The sequence below is a fragment of the Mustelus asterias genome, chromosome 1 (assembly GCF_964213995.1).
Source record: "Mustelus asterias chromosome 1, sMusAst1.hap1.1, whole genome shotgun sequence".
Lineage (NCBI taxonomy): Eukaryota > Metazoa > Chordata > Chondrichthyes > Carcharhiniformes > Triakidae > Mustelus > Mustelus asterias.
Genome location: NC_135801.1, coordinates 21037331 through 21053166, shown reverse-complemented (window position 1 = coordinate 21053166; position 15836 = coordinate 21037331). Strand labels below are relative to the sequence as shown.

The following is a 15836-nucleotide window of genomic DNA, read 5'->3' as shown; positions in this document are numbered from 1 at the left end:
GATCTATTATTAATCTGGCTGCATACGCATAGGTCAGCGCAGAAAACAAAGTCAAAGCATTTTTAAGTAAATAATCATGTTTTGCGGGAATATTTGGAATGCAAACTATTGGAAGACCCAAGCCTGTGACAATTTAAAAATGTTATCAACCCATATAGGAAGAGCACAGAAGGCAGCTTTGCCCTACAAACAACAGAGACCCAGCAGCCGAACGCATTGGCTTTATCTCAAAATCAACATTGCTTTATTGGACAGTAAAACAAAAGGAGCATTTTATTACATTTTTAAGTGTTTCAAATCTGAACCATTATCTTCCTCTAGCTGCTGGAGTAGCAAACCAGGCCTGTATAAAAATGAGTATTGAGTTAACCTTTGCCCGCCAGATGGGTGTTAATTAAGATTGTTTTGTGTATGCAGCTGTAGTGACAGGACCAGTCATAAATCGCAAGTAGTATTTTCTGTTAAGGGAAAATGGCCAAACAAGATAGTGACTTAAAATGTGACTGAACAGTAATAACTGACTCCAATCAATAGTGCACTGTACTGCGGAATGAAGGAGAGCAGTTTGATCCAAAGGCCCTGACCTGTGTTCTATCTTTCTGATTTATCTATTGATCCTCTATTCCCTGCTATAAAAAGTTTTCCACCTGGATCTAGAGCGGCATGCAAACCAGAGCAGGTAGGGGAAGTAAAAGTGGGGGAGTATCTAGGCAATAGTGATCATATTATTATACAATTTAGGTTACTAATTGAGAAGGACATAAACATCATAAAAGACAGGGCAATAATTCAGAAAGAAAATGATATTGAGGGGCTGAGAATAGAACTTGGCAAAAATGAAATGGGGAAAAATTACTGGGAAACAAATGGGAAACATTAAAGCCTGGGAAAAATGCCTTCAGAGAGAAACACTTTTGCACTTAATAATTCGTTAGAGAAAGCAGTAGTGCCATAGGACTGGCAGGTAACTAATATTATACAGAAATTTTAAAAGGGAGAAAAACATATTCAGGTAACAAAAGACAGTGGAAAAATAATGAAATCCCCAACAAAAGGAGAAAAACATTTAGGAACCAAAAATATAATAGTGAATATTCAACTTGGATTTCAAAAGGGAAAAGCTTGCATAGCCAAACTGACTGAATTCTTTGAAGAGTTAACAGAGAGAGTTGACAAGGACAATAAGAGTAGATGTGATATGTCTAAATTTCCTTAAAACTGTTGATAAGATACCACATAATAGATTGCTGAATTAGGACAGAGCTTATGAAGTCAGGGGACAAAGAGTAGAATGGATAAATAGTTTTCTGCAAGAGAGAAATCAGGGAAGTGGAGTCCTACCAGTTCAGTGCTTAGATCCACATTTGCTCACAATTTATATTGATGATTCAGACTTTGGAAGGAATAGCACAATTTCTAAATTTGCAAACAACTCGCAACAAACTACAAGACAACGTAAATAAACTTGCAGGATGAGCATTTATTTAGCAAATCTACATAAGTGAAATGAGGTACTACAGTTTGAAAAGAAAAATAAGCAGGTCACTTGAAAAATAGAATGCAAATAGGGCCATGGAGGAAAGAGATCTGGGACTACAAACACAAGTCATTAAACTTTGCAACGCAGGTCAATAAAGCCATTACAAAAGCAAACACTAGAGTTTATTTCGAGAGGAACAGAATAGAAAAGGTGGAGAAATTATACTATAAATGTACCAAACCTTGGTTAGACCACACTTGGGAGGGCTGTGTGCAGTTCTGGGTTAGTGAATTAGAAAAAAGACATGAAGACACTGGGAAGAGCACAAAATGACCATAGCACATAACATCTGTGAGGTTATGCCCATCAGGAAAGGATGAACAAGCTAGATCACATTTCTCCTGATGGGATGACGCTGAGGATGATCTAATGAAGGTCTTTAAACCTATTTTGATAGATTAGAATCATAGAATCCCGACAGTGGAGAAAGAGGCCATTCAGCTCATCGAGCCTGCACCAACAACAATTCTACCCAGGTCCTATCCCCGTAACCCATCATATTTACCCTGCTAATCCCCCTGACACTAAGGGGCAATTTAGCATGGCCAACTACCTAACCTGCACATCTACAGACTCTGAGAGGAAACCAGAGCACCCGGAGGAAACCCACGCAGACATAGGGAGAATGTGCAGACTCCACACACACAGTCACCCAAGGCTGGAATCGAACCCGGATTCCCGGTGTTGTGAGGCAGCAGTGGTAACCGTTGCGCCACCCTTAGACAAGAGTGTTGCCAGCTGTAAAGAAGAGCGTAACTGAAAGCCATCAATATGAGAATGTGACCAATAGGGAACTGTGAAGAAATTTATTTTCCCCAAGAGTGGTGAGAAAGTGGAACTTGCGGCCACCAGGTTGAAGGTGAGGCCAATTGCACAGATACATTTCAGGGGAACCCAGATAGGCAGATGAGGGGAGAAGGGAATAGATGGTTATGCTGATATAGCTGGATGAGGAAAGATGAAGCATAAATCTCAGCATGGATTGTTTAGGCCGAATAGTCAGTTTCACTTCTATGAAGATATATTGAACTAGACGGATTAATCTGCCATGTATCAAACTATACACATCAATATGAATGGCTATATTTTCCCCACTGGATACTGACAGTACCAGTAACAATCCTCAAACAAGTGTTTGTTCTGGGTTTCATCAAGAGCTCTGTGGTACTGAAACATTCAGTCCTGGAATGCCCCAGGTTCAATCTTTAGCTTGCAGACAATCTCAAACTGAGTAGCACTATAGTATGGGCACTTGCTTCAGAACAGAACTCTAGGTTAGGTCAGGTTCCCTCCTAGTCACTGTCCAATGCTGGGAAATAGACATAATAATGACAAACAATGACAAGATTGAGTCTGGGTGTGATGGCTTGTAACACTCATTGTCTGGGTGCACATATCAAGATGGCATTCATTCAAATATTTTTAATTCTTCAAATATGAAGAAAATTTAACTGTACAATGTGAATCAGCTTAATAAAACGTTTAGAAAACATTTATTCTGGATTTCAGTCAACCAATTCCTTTACTTCCCTGATAACTTTCAGCAATCAATAAGGATAGGCAACGAAACCTCCTCAATTATCCCCTCAACACTAGTGCCCCACAAGGCTGTGTCCTCAGCCCCTTACTATACTCCTTATACTCTTATGACTACGTGGCCAACTTCTGCTCCATCTCCATTTTCAAGTTTGCTGATGACATCACCGTAGTGGGTCGGATCTCAAACAATGACGAGACAAAGTACAGGAAAGAGATAGGGAATCTGGTGAACTGGTGCGACGACAATAATCTCCCTCAATGTCAGTAAAATGAAGGAGATAGTCATTGACTTCAGGAACCATAGTGGAGGACATGCCCCTGTCTACATCAATGGTGGTGAAGTGGAAAGGGTCGAGAGTTTCAAGTTTCTAGGTGTCCAGATCACCAACAACCTGTCCTGGTCCCTCCACACTGACACTATAGTTAAGAGAGCTCACTAACGCCTCTACTTTCTCTGGAGGCTAGGAGGCTATTTTCTCATGTCTGCTATGACTCTCACCAATGTTTACAGATCCAGCGATTGTATTATAGCTTGATATAGCTCCTGCTCTTACCAAAAACTACAAAGGGTTGTGAACATAGCCCAGTCCATCACACAAACCAGCTTCCCATCCACTGACTCCGTCTACACTTGCTGCTACCTCAGAAAAGCAGCCAGCATAATCAAGGACCCCACATACTCTTTTCCACCTTCTTCTGTCAGGAAAAAGATACAAACGTCTGAGGACACTTACCAACCGACTCAAGAACAGCTTCTTCCCTGCTGCCATCAGATTTTTGAATGGACCTACCTTATGTTAACCTGATTTTTCTCTGCACTCTAGCTCTGACTGTAACACTATATTCTGCACCCTCCCCTTTCCTTCTCCCCTCTGTACTCTGAATGGTATGTTTTATCTGTATAGCACGCAAGAAACAATACTTTTCACTGGATACCAATACATGTGACAATAATAAATCAAATCAAAAACTAATATCACCGGATAGCTACAAGACACAGCGTCATTATTTCTGTTTATCTCAGGCCTCGATGCAAAATAATTCTCTCCTCACTTAATGAGATTTTATCCCTTATTAATTCAGGAGTTCCATGACAGGAATACTCGAAAAACTGCTCTGAAAGTAACTGTGTGATTGCAATCCAAACCTGAATGCAGGCTCCAGTCTTCTCGGTACATAAGCTGCACACTAATGCCCATCTGCTGGCAGGGACATGCGAGACCTTTGTTATAGGCTCCATCTTTTCCGGGCAGCCTATGCTAACCTAAAAGCAAGCAAGCAAAAGTTTTGTGAAGCAAACAAGGTTGATTTCACAACTCCCCCCCCCGCCCCCAGAAACGTCACAGGTAAGCATGACCACAAGTGCAATGTAGTGAATTCACAGGCACAGAATACACCAACTTTATCTCAATGTTAACACTCTTTCATTGGAAAGCAAAATAGTAGGAGCGTGTTATTTATTTAAGAAACCCAAATCTGGGCCACATCTCCAGAGGATAAAATGAAAATAAAAGTCCATCTTGGTTTCAGCCTCTGACTTTGGACCGAATCTTTCCATCGGGAAGCCTGGCGGAGCGGGTAAACCTAATGAGGGTGTGAGGTCAAAAACAGCAGGATGAACTTTAGGAATTAAGTTCTCGGGACTTTAAAGGCAGGTCAAGCTTTCCGACGAACAATGTCGATCAGTTTTTATTAGCACAACACGCATGCTCATTAAAAGGCCAGCTCACCAGAATTAAGTTCATCGTCAAAAAAAAATTATAACATTCTCTTTTACAACTGCACATAAGTGTCATGCATCTGGTGAGGTGGACATTTCCAATGATTAACAGTAATTTGCTGCTCTTTGTGGGGGTGCCTGTCTACGCTCGAGACTGGGCGGTGGCAGTGCAAGTTGCATGGAAAGTGGCCACGGAAGAGAGCTCGGGTTGGAACGGCAGGGTGCAGCAATGGCAGGGTAAAGGTGACGTAGGTAGCACAGGCTGCTGGGTGCCCTTTAAATACGGCGCCCGGATCTTCAACCCCACGAGCTAATGGTGGGTCAATGACTTACTGCCGGCCACACCACCATGAGAAGTGGCAAGCTGCTAGCGGGAGCATATTTAATGAGCTGAACTGCCTAGGATCACACATGGTTAGCCACCCCACATCACAACAGAAATCATTCCCACTTCTGTGTCCACCATTGAACGTCAACTTCAGAGTGGAAGACTCCAGCCTATAATTCTGAATATAGTCCAACTGAAATTCCACATTATTAACAGACTAAACGTATCACTGTGTCCATGGCAGCCACCATTTGGTTAGAGATTTTAAAGGCAAATACTTGCTCCTACTCAGGTTTGTTCTTTACCCAAAAGGAAGCATTTACAAATACTAGAATGTTGGCCCGAGCGCAAATGTTTATCTCAGAAAAAGAAACTTACATTATAGTTTTTAAAAAAGCTGTATGCACTAAAAAGAATATTTCCAAGATGCAGAGGGGCTACCTGGCTCCGAGCCTATTTTTTGGACCGGTCCGGATTGTGAGATAGCTGGGATTGATACCTCCAAATGCTCAGACCTGCATCCTGCCTCGAAGCATGAGAGAGGCTAAGTTGCTGTAGTGCAAGACGGCACTAACAGAGTGCAAGAAGTTACCACTACAGCCACGGAGTGTAAAGGGGAAAGAGAAACAACTTTCAATCCTCCATTGTACCATCCAGGAGGTGTCGGTCGGAGACTGAGTGCTTCTCTGCAAAATGAGGGGAAACAGGGCAGCGACTTAGCCCCTGTTTCACTTTTGAAAGCTTGAAATGGTTACCCAGTAACACCTGTACAGTAGAAACTGGAAACATGTTGCCTGGGGTCTGGTGTATTAATGAACACAAGAGTAGATAAAATAACTGCGGGGTAAATAAAATTACTGCTGCACATACCATGTGTGTGGCATTTTAACTAGACATTTCCAAATACTGCCCCTTCTCCAGAAACTGCTGAAAGCACTTGACCAACCAAGAATACATGCCAGTGTGCTGGACAGATAATTTGCTGAGGAACTATGGATTCAAATTCCTGTACAATTCCAAGTTCACGTATCCCTATAATCATGAATGACCTCAACAGCAGGCCTTTGATCAGACCATGCCCTACTAACAAAATACTTTATAATAACTTGATCCTATATAGGCACAAGCTTCACTGTGTGAGCCACAAAAGTTTAGATTAAAAGACATAGTGAACTTTACCATATGAGGAAATTGAACAGAGCATTGCTCGCTTTGAGAGAAGGTTGTTGACAAGTCCTTGTTCTTGCTTTTCTCACCTTTCCCTCCAGGTAAGACATGCTCCCTGGCTCTATCAGTGACACTCTATGGTCAAGCTCAAAGGATTGGGTATCCAGAAGAGCGAGATTGTATCTATTAGTTCACAGTGTTACAAAGAAACCGGAGCAATTTGCTTCTTTCCAGGCTGTCACTGTGATTTGTGTTTCTGAAACAACCACAATAGAAGGGCCATGGCACATTTAATTAAGAGCAAATTTTACTATGAATATAAAATGCCCTTTCTTAAATTATTTCATTAGTGCTATGAGCCAAATGGAATTTTTAATGGTGGGACTGGCAACATCCAATGCATATCAATGTAGAATTCCAGGAACCTTCAAGTATTAAAAACGACTGAATCACTTCTACCACACACTCAACGCCTCTTTAAAAACTCTTGATCATTGCAAAAGTGATTGTTTAATTTCTATACCAAAAGCATAATCTTTATCATCAGAGCGCACACGTTTTTTTTATATAAAAGACAACCTACCGTAGTTTCCAACTCGGGCAAAGATGAGCGTAATAAAATGTTTTGTGCCTTACCTCAGGGATCCATAAGGCGCAACTAACGTGAACCCACTTTGTCCCACTGCGGGTTGGTTTCATCGCTCCACCTTTCTTAGGGCAAAGCAAACACTTTGGCTGAACACCAAGTGCACAAGTCCGACATAGCCAGCTGCCTTCCGGAACCTTCAGAATTCCATAACAGGCCTGTAGTAAATAAACAAAGATGTACTCAATACACCGGAAATGACAAGGTTCTGCCAACATTTCAGGCTTCTGTGACTGGGTGCAATCAGCAGTAAATCAGCTATATGTTGCATGAAAGATGCAAGTCACCACAATTAATCAATTTGGTTCTATGTGTATGCAAGTCATCAGGGCACAGTTGCCAATTGCTGACTGCAATCGGCATGCATTTACAAGCATATAAAATGCTTCCTAGTCCATTTCCACTTTATGCCAAAGCACAGCAGGACACATCAAATTCCCTTAGCTGAAGGTTACACTGTGTTGGAAGATCTTCGCCTAGTTCTGATAACCATCTACTGACCTTCCCTTAATCACGTTCAGCTTTCTATTCTGAGACCATAAATAAAATAAACATATTGTTATTCAGCTCTGAAAATAGCTCCTCTAGTTTTGTTTTGTACACACACACACACACACATACACATACACACAGATTACAAACAGCACAACTTGTACCACTGTCAGTAAAAGAGCATGAGCAAATGTGAGCAATATGGTTTCTGTGGTTCAGCAATGAAGCTGACTGGTGTCTAATTACAGTTAAAGGTTACAGAGAGTGACTCTCATGTGGAACTGTCTCATTCTAAAATAACTTTTAAGATAAACCTCACAACATAAATTGGGAATGCCAAATGGCAAAGACTTAAATTGCTTCCTGACTCACTGTGTCACAGATCAGCACAATACAGAGAGCTCTGTCCTACACATGGTTCCAATGTGTGGGCCAGACAGGCAAAGCAGCAGGCGTAGTGGAGCTATGAGGGGATAGTAACCACAGAGCAATGGCTTTTAAGTTACTTCAGGAAATGGTTCAGGAAGGTAACCAAACCCTGGTAAATAACACCAGGTAGGAAAACTACAGGAATATGAGGGCAAAAAGTTTTAAGGGACAAGTGGAATTCATGATTCAAACATTAATTGAGGATGTGGATTGCAGCATTTCAAGAAGGCAGCTCACCACCACTTTCTCAAGAACAACTAGGGATGGGCAATAAATGCTGGCCAGCCAGTGACACCCATGTCCCACGAATGAATAAACAAAAAATGACTGGACATTCTCCAAAAACATCAGGGCCTGAATTTTTCGGATGGTGGGGACTTGACCCCTCACTCAAAGGAGCATTGATTGGCAGCAGGCTGGACTTCCGTCCCCACTTGAAAAGGATATCCCACCCTGGAGAACTGCCGGCCACTCAGATTGGTTGTCAGCTCTCCAGCCCCTCCAGGTACAGCGCTGCAGTGGCCAGAAGGGGCACTGCAGTGTTTTGCCTGGGACTAAGTGACAGGAGTTAATGTGAAGTTGTATCAGGGGTCCTGGGAAGAGGATGTCCGAAGGCATCGTTTGAGGGTGCAGACTGATGGGTTATCGTCGGATAGGCCAGGGGCAGGGGGAAAGGCCTGGATTAACATTGAGGTTCTTAATTTTTCTTTTTCCCACCGAGATGTCCAGCGTCCACCAGCCTGAAAATTGAGACTGAGTGGGAACAGGTCCTCAAGTAGCCACTTAAGTGCCTTAATAGGGACAAGGGTGGATTTTCCTGTCCAAGACCCTGCCTGCCCAATATAAAATTGTGTCCATGGTGGAGTGAGGGATCCCATCCGTGCAAAATCACACATTCCTGTGCCCTGCCTCTAAACCCCCCGAGAGTGGCGAACGTAAAGTTCAGGCCTCGGACTGACAATCCGGACAATTAGATACAAATAGGCAACAAAGACAGATCAGATAAACATTATTTTAAATGGATCTATCAGACAATTAAAAATCATATAAAGCTGATAGGGAAAAGGGAGAGGCTTACGAAGGCTATCAGTCATGTCATCTCTAGTACAAAAACAAAATACTACAGATGCAGAAAATCTAACAGGGAAATGCTGGAAATACTCAACGGGTCAGGCAACATCTGTGGACAGAGAAACATAGTTAACGTTTTAGATCGATGACCTTTCGTCAGAACGGTTCTCACTTCTCAGCTATGTCGTTTCTGGATTCAACCACACAAATGGTCTCTAGGAGTGACTTTCCATTTTCCACTTTCAATACACTCAGATATGCCCAAACCTCTGGCAAGAGACTGTGCAGAATGTGAAACATACAGCAATGCTTTCACTGACCTACTCTGGCTCCCCATGTCACATTTTAAATTCTTCCCCTTAGCTATAAATCACTTTGTGTCCTTGCCACGTCATATCTTGCTGTTCGCTTCAGCCCAGTATCTCTTCCAAAATGCTCCCTTCTATCAAATTCAGTCACTTGCACAGAGCCCCACCGCAGACAGCAGAACAATCAGCTGCTATCGGTTCTGTCTTTAGAATACCCCACTAACCCCTCCGACTTTAAAAGTTTGCTCAAGACTTTAAAAGTTTGCTCAAGACTCAGCTTTCTTCACACCCCCCCCCCCCCCCCCCCCCCGGCTCTTTCTCCCAGCTAGATATCAGCTCTCCATGTATATATTTTGTAAAGTTCCTTAAGACATTGTCTTATCTTAAAGACACTGTACAAATGTATGTGGCTGTCACTGTTGCAACACAAGCTTGTAGGTAATAAAACACCAGCTTTGTGCACAGAGGAATACCTTTCATGTTTGGCTTGATAAAAAAAAAAGCACAATACTCAACAGTTATTTGTCACAGGTTCAACTTCCAATTGAAGGAATTGACTTATTCAGCAAAACAGATGAATCATGTATGAATGCTAGCTATCTTACCTGATGGACGCATATGTTGCACTTGTCACAGAAAACCATCTCGTTGTCATCCTCGCCATCTGGAGATTGACACACGTCACACACCACATCTTCGTCATATTCAATTCCTAGACCTTCTTCAGTCTCAATGGCGTGATTCATGTTATCATAACATCTACGCTCCAGATCCTCCATGACTTTCTCCATGGTGAACTCATCTAATTCAGTCATCCCTAACAAATTTGGCCAAAAACATTTTGTATGAATGATGTGCCAGTCTGCAGTTTACATCTGTTAATAATTTTATTTTCAAACTACTTCCAGCTCAACAGAGGCCGGGTCATGTGTCCCCGTAACAGTTGACCAAAAGTAAACTGCGTGTTGCTGCACATGGGACAGTAAGTCTTCCTCTAGCACTGCAGCAAGTCCATTTCAACTGGGTTAGCGGGCAAGAGATGGATCGTTGTTCAAAAAGATATCCATACCCATGAGAAAACAGCACAATTTTAGTACATCTTACATGAATCATACTGGTCAGGAGAGCATCACTATAATCTGCCTCCTAAGCGCAATTCAAAAATATATTCAAGCAAAGGTCTGAGCTCAGCGAAGGACAACTTTGTACGAAGTTTATACATCAGCCTCTCTGACGTTTTGGCTGATTTAAAGTGTTTGCAGAAACCGTGACAATTCCAGCCAGTGTGCTAAACTACAATCCATTCCATAAAGTTAATAATTCTGGAGAGATTATTCCACCAGTTACATCTGCTACTGTTTTCCTTAGTCCACAATAATCACTCTTAAACTGTCCTCTGAATTTCAAATGAAACGCCTCTCTACAATCATTCATGAGTACACACGGACAACAGTAAGTTCATCTTTTCTCATTTCCTTTTTTTCCAATGAGAACAGATTTAACTTTCCGGCATGCCTTTTATATAACAGTATTTTCAGTACCAGTGTCTCTTTGATGTACCAAACTTGCTTGTATTGTGGGGTTGATTCAGAATGCACAATGTTTTCCAGGCCATGAATGTAATAATTGAAAAAAGCATTCCAAAAACCATAGAATCCCTACAGTGCAGAAAGAGGCCATTCAGCCCACTGAGTCTGCACTGACACTCCAAAAGAGCATCTCACTCATGCCCTATCCCCGTAACCCCACACATTTACTAAAACTAATCCACCTAATCTACTTTCTCAAAGAATTCAATTAGGTTAGTGGAGCAGGACAAAACAAGAAAGTACATTTGATATTTCCCAGAAGATTCTCGGGGTGATAGACGGGTGGTATGGTGCGGGTTAAGAACATCAATGGTTTTATGCCTCAACCGGCAGGATTTAATGCCCTCCCCCGTGGCCGGTTTGGTGGGGATCGGTCACCAAGGTGGCCAATGGGGACCCCACCACCCTCTCATCTCTACCCCAGTCCGCAGTGGGAAAGGCCTTGTCCATCCTTCCTGATCCAATGCCAATTGAGGCCCTTGAGTGGGCAAATTCTGCCCACCTAAGGGCTTTACCCCATCCAGCAGCAGGCAGACAGGGGGCACACCATGCAGGGAGCACGACAAGCAAAACCATACGAGGGTGCTTAAAACTAAAGTGGCACAGTGCCTCACAGCTCCAGGGACCCGGATTCAATTCCGGCCTTTGGTGACTGTCTGTATGGAGTTTGCACATTTTCCCCGTGTCGGCATGGGTTTTCTTCAGGTGCTCTGGTTTCCTTCCAAAGATATGCAGGTTAGGTGGTTTGGCCATGCTAATTGCCCCTTAGTGCCCCAAGATGTGTAGGTTAGATGGATTAGTCAGGGTAAATGTGTGGGGTTACAGGGATAGGGTGGGGAGAAAGGTCTGTGGAAGGAACTCTAGCAGAGTCAATGGGCCGAATGGCTTCTTTCCACATTGCAAGGATTCTATGATTCTATTCTAACGCTGTCACCAATATATAAATATAAGCATTAGGTAGCAAATTGATCTTATGCAGACCTTAACAATCTAGTACGCACATAAAACATTAAACAATTCAAACACATAAAACAATAGGTCATCAACTTCAGAGAACTGTGTGGCAGTAACAATAATAAATGGGGCAACATCTCAGAAGTGTTAACTGCATTTACAATTGTTCTATGTTATTAAACTCCTCATAGCCAGTTGGTGAAGGCTAAGACTAGAGCTAGTCTTTACTCAGTTTAGAGTCAGAGTGAAACATTTCAAGTATACACTTCCTACCACAACCCTCTCCCCAGTGTCAGCGTTCCTTTATATGCTCAAGTAACAATCCAATCAACGCCCTCTATCTGCATATAGTTAGCCACAGTTGTTAAATAATTAACATAAATTTCCGTGACAAGGTGTTAGGATGGTTGCAATGACCTGTTTTCTTTTTAATACTCCCTTTCCCTCTTCTCAAGTCTCCTCACGCACATCTTGAATCTCATGCTAGGGGGGAGGGGGCCGCATGGCCTTCTGCAGAACTGTTTCTCTGACTTCCGCCCAAATTTTCCTGCTTGCAAGGGAACATGTGGCACCCACTCTGCATCTCCACAGCAGGGCTAACAGATCAATGTGAAGATGACACAGGAGTTAGAAATAAGGATCTTGCATTTATATAGTGCTTGGAGGGGGAACGGGGGGGCATCGGAGTGCTATCTTTAAAGATCAGAACTGCAATAAACCTGCCCCCACTCCACCACTGAGGCTTCTGGGGCTTTCCTCCCCACCTCAGAGCCAGCATTCAGCTCCCACCACTCCCACCACTCTTCCCCCCCCCCCCCCCCCCCCCCCACCTCTCCCACCCACCAACCCCATAAGGCTCTCACTGGGGCTCGCGCCTTGGCACAGATTGGCACTGCCATATTGGCATGGGCATGTGCCAACCTGCAGCAAGGGGCCATGCCAGGGGCACTGCCTGGCCATGTCCCTCATGCCCCTCTCCCCTGGGGGCTATGCTTACCTTTACATCCCTGGGGAGGCTGCCTCACGACAGGTTCATGTCTGTGTGAACCTGTTGTAAAGCTCACCGCAGTGCGGGGGTGTTGCTTGATGATATTAAAATCCAGGCAAATGCATGCAAAGCAGGTACGGTAATCAGGTTTACATCTGTTATGAGATTCGAAGTCGCGTTCTCACCATCGTGATTAGCGATCACACTGGCAACCTCACAGACACTGAACATGGGCTCAAGACTTTGCCCACTGTCTTTCATGAGTTTTCCAAAACACATCACAGTCAATTAATTACTTTGGAAGTGTAGTCACTTGTATGATGTAGGAACAAAATCTCTGTTCTGTGAATCCTCATTAGATAAGCAGAGCAACCAACTAAAGTACAGCAAGATAAAGAACCAGGCAATCTGTTTCTGGTACTGCTGGTTCAAATATAAATGTTAGCCAGGACAGTGAAAGAAAACACTTGCTTCAACTACTGCAGGGGGATCATTTACATCTAACTGAAAGAGGAGCCAATTCTCAATTTAACTACTCATCGGTTCTTCTGGCAGGTCAGCACTCCTGATGTGGAGATGCCAGCGTTGGACTGGGGTAAACACAGTAAGAAGTCTAACAACACCAGGTTAAAGTCCAACAGGTCTATTTGGTGAGGTCAGCACTCCAGCAGTGGTGCACTGGATTGGCTAAAATGAGAAACCAGTGCTGGTTTGCTCCAACCCTCAACCAGAAAGCCAGAGTTTACCTCATAATCTCATGTGGAATCCACGCCAGGAAATTCATAGATTACCCAAAGCGTACCGCATTATAAAATAAATTGTGGTGTAACTATGTTTTGATTAGGTTCAAAATTAGTTTCACTTAGGACTCATTGGATATTCTGTTCCAGAAAGCACGGCTAAGGTTCAGACAAGGTGAAAGGCTAGTGCTTTTTTTTTGAAGCTACATAGTACAGTGTAGCTTGAGGAAAGGATTTGCTGGGGGTTGTGAGAAGCACAGGGAAGAAAAGAGGGAGGCAAAGAAAGAGCATGCCTCCATCCACAATCAGTCAGTGCACCTGACAGACAAACTACAAGCAAGCGGGAGTGATCATCCAAGTTGGTGAGTTGTAAACAGGCAAAAGCACCGATTATCCAAAATCTGATGCACAGTGTGGCTTTGAAGCAATTAAAATGTCTTTCTCAATAAACGTAACACAAGTAACACATACAGTTTCCTACTGTACATCACAACATACTGTACAAAGTCACATTTCTGCCAAGTTTAAACGGTGCCAGCCCAAACAACTGAAAAAATCCCATTCTTACCCACAGAAACATCCACCATGCCAGACTGAAACAAAGGACTCAAAGCTTGTTGCATTTTAATAGGCCTAGCTTGTAGAAAATGTATTATTTACGGAGCCATGATTCACTATCACTGCTATAAACAAAGAGTTGCAGTTCTGAATTCTCTACATGCGTACGGTAACATTTGCCATATAGGGCTAATTCCCTGACATTGCACTCCCAGCAGCATCTCACCTGCTGTGAATGTACATAAAAGAAAAATCAGCAAATCACTGTGAGTGATTCCATTCAGAACTCACACAACAGAAAATCCTTTTGTGCCCAAATTTCCAGTGTGTGTTCCTGTGGGCAAAGCGTTCTGCTGGAATTCAAAGTAGGAAAATAAATCCCTCTTACACACCGTGTATTATCCTGTGATCTGCTGCATAATCAGCCTTTAAACACCACAGTATCTGTCAACATACGTCACATACCCCTCAAGATTAAATATCACTATCAGCCGTAACTTATTACACTTTACACCACAACAATGTAACACTATCACTGTGTTTACTGCATACCTGAGGAGACTTCAACATGAAAAAATTGCTGGAAGGGTACACAGAACATCATCTTATTTTCCATGTATAAAAAAGACCTCATTTAGTTTAGGTTCCCTGCTTAATTCCTTGATTGTATAAAAACCTGACATGGAAAAATTTGGGGGGACTCATACCCACTCTTTTTCGTTCTAATTTGTGCAATATGACTACAATGTACTATATACCTTCAAAAAAACCATTAGCCTTTCACCTTGTATGAACTTAGCCATGCTATCTGGAACAGAATATCCTACAAGTTCTAAGTGAAACTAATTTCAGTTTTGACTCAGAAGCAATTTTCAACTCCCAGTTTTCTGAAACAGAACTTTATTATTTTGAGGCAAAGGTGTAAACCTACCAGAGTTCTCTGGAGAGATGAGGTATCCTTTGGGATTGTTAACAGTAGGCAGGAATGTGTGTAAAAGGTGGACAATGTCGATGGAACTGTCAAGTTATCAAGTCATTTAAATATCCTGCCCTTTAACTTTTGGAAAACAACCATCTATTGTGACTATTAGTTGAAAACAAATTATGCTTGCTATTTCAATAGATGTTTGTTGACACAAGCCTGAATGATATGATAGGATTAGTACTGTTTCACTGCTTCCACAACCTATCATTACCACAGTTTGATTGACAGCTCAGAGTGGTTATAAAGGAATTACCTTTGCGGAGCTATGAACACAAAATACAAATGTTTGTATTTAAAAGGAATTAATTACTTGAAGTAAAGGTTTTTTTTCATGAGGAATTAAGTACTTCACAAGATTTCAATGTATTGAATGGGCTTTTATCAATGAGAGTGTTTTTTATATATAATGATCGATAATGATACTTACAACTTTATTTTATTTCATCTCAGCATTGCACCTAATTTCTGCCAATGGTGGATACTGGTGAGTTGACATGGAGGGTGTAAGAGCAAAAGATGATGGATAGATGGGGGTGGGAGGCGGGGGTGGCATGAGCATCAGCTTGACACTAAATTGGCACAGGGGCTATATTGGGCCATATAGAGTGATTAAAGGAGCACATGTTGGCGTGAACAGTACGAGTGGCCATGAAGGGTAGATGGGCATAGGTTGGCATGGAGGATATGAGGCGCCATGGAGGGTAGGTAAAGAGACATGGGTCAGCATGGATGGGACATGGGAAATGAGGGGGTGTGAGGGGTGAGGGCTTATTTTTGTTCTA

General features: G+C 42.5%; 1 protein-coding gene across 1 annotated transcript in view; it reads right to left on the bottom strand.

Moving 5' to 3' along the window:
- jade1 (jade family PHD finger 1) overlaps positions 1-15836 on the bottom strand; it is a 135215-nt gene that overhangs the window by 30281 nt on the left and 89098 nt on the right. The window contains exons 7-9 of the mRNA XM_078210312.1: positions 9846-10057; positions 6931-7098; positions 4227-4343 (exon numbers count right to left, since the gene is read on the bottom strand). Coding sequence (XP_078066438.1) covers positions 4227-4343; positions 6931-7098; positions 9846-10057 — 497 coding nt within the window. The remainder of the gene's footprint in view (positions 1-4226; positions 4344-6930; positions 7099-9845; positions 10058-15836) is intronic.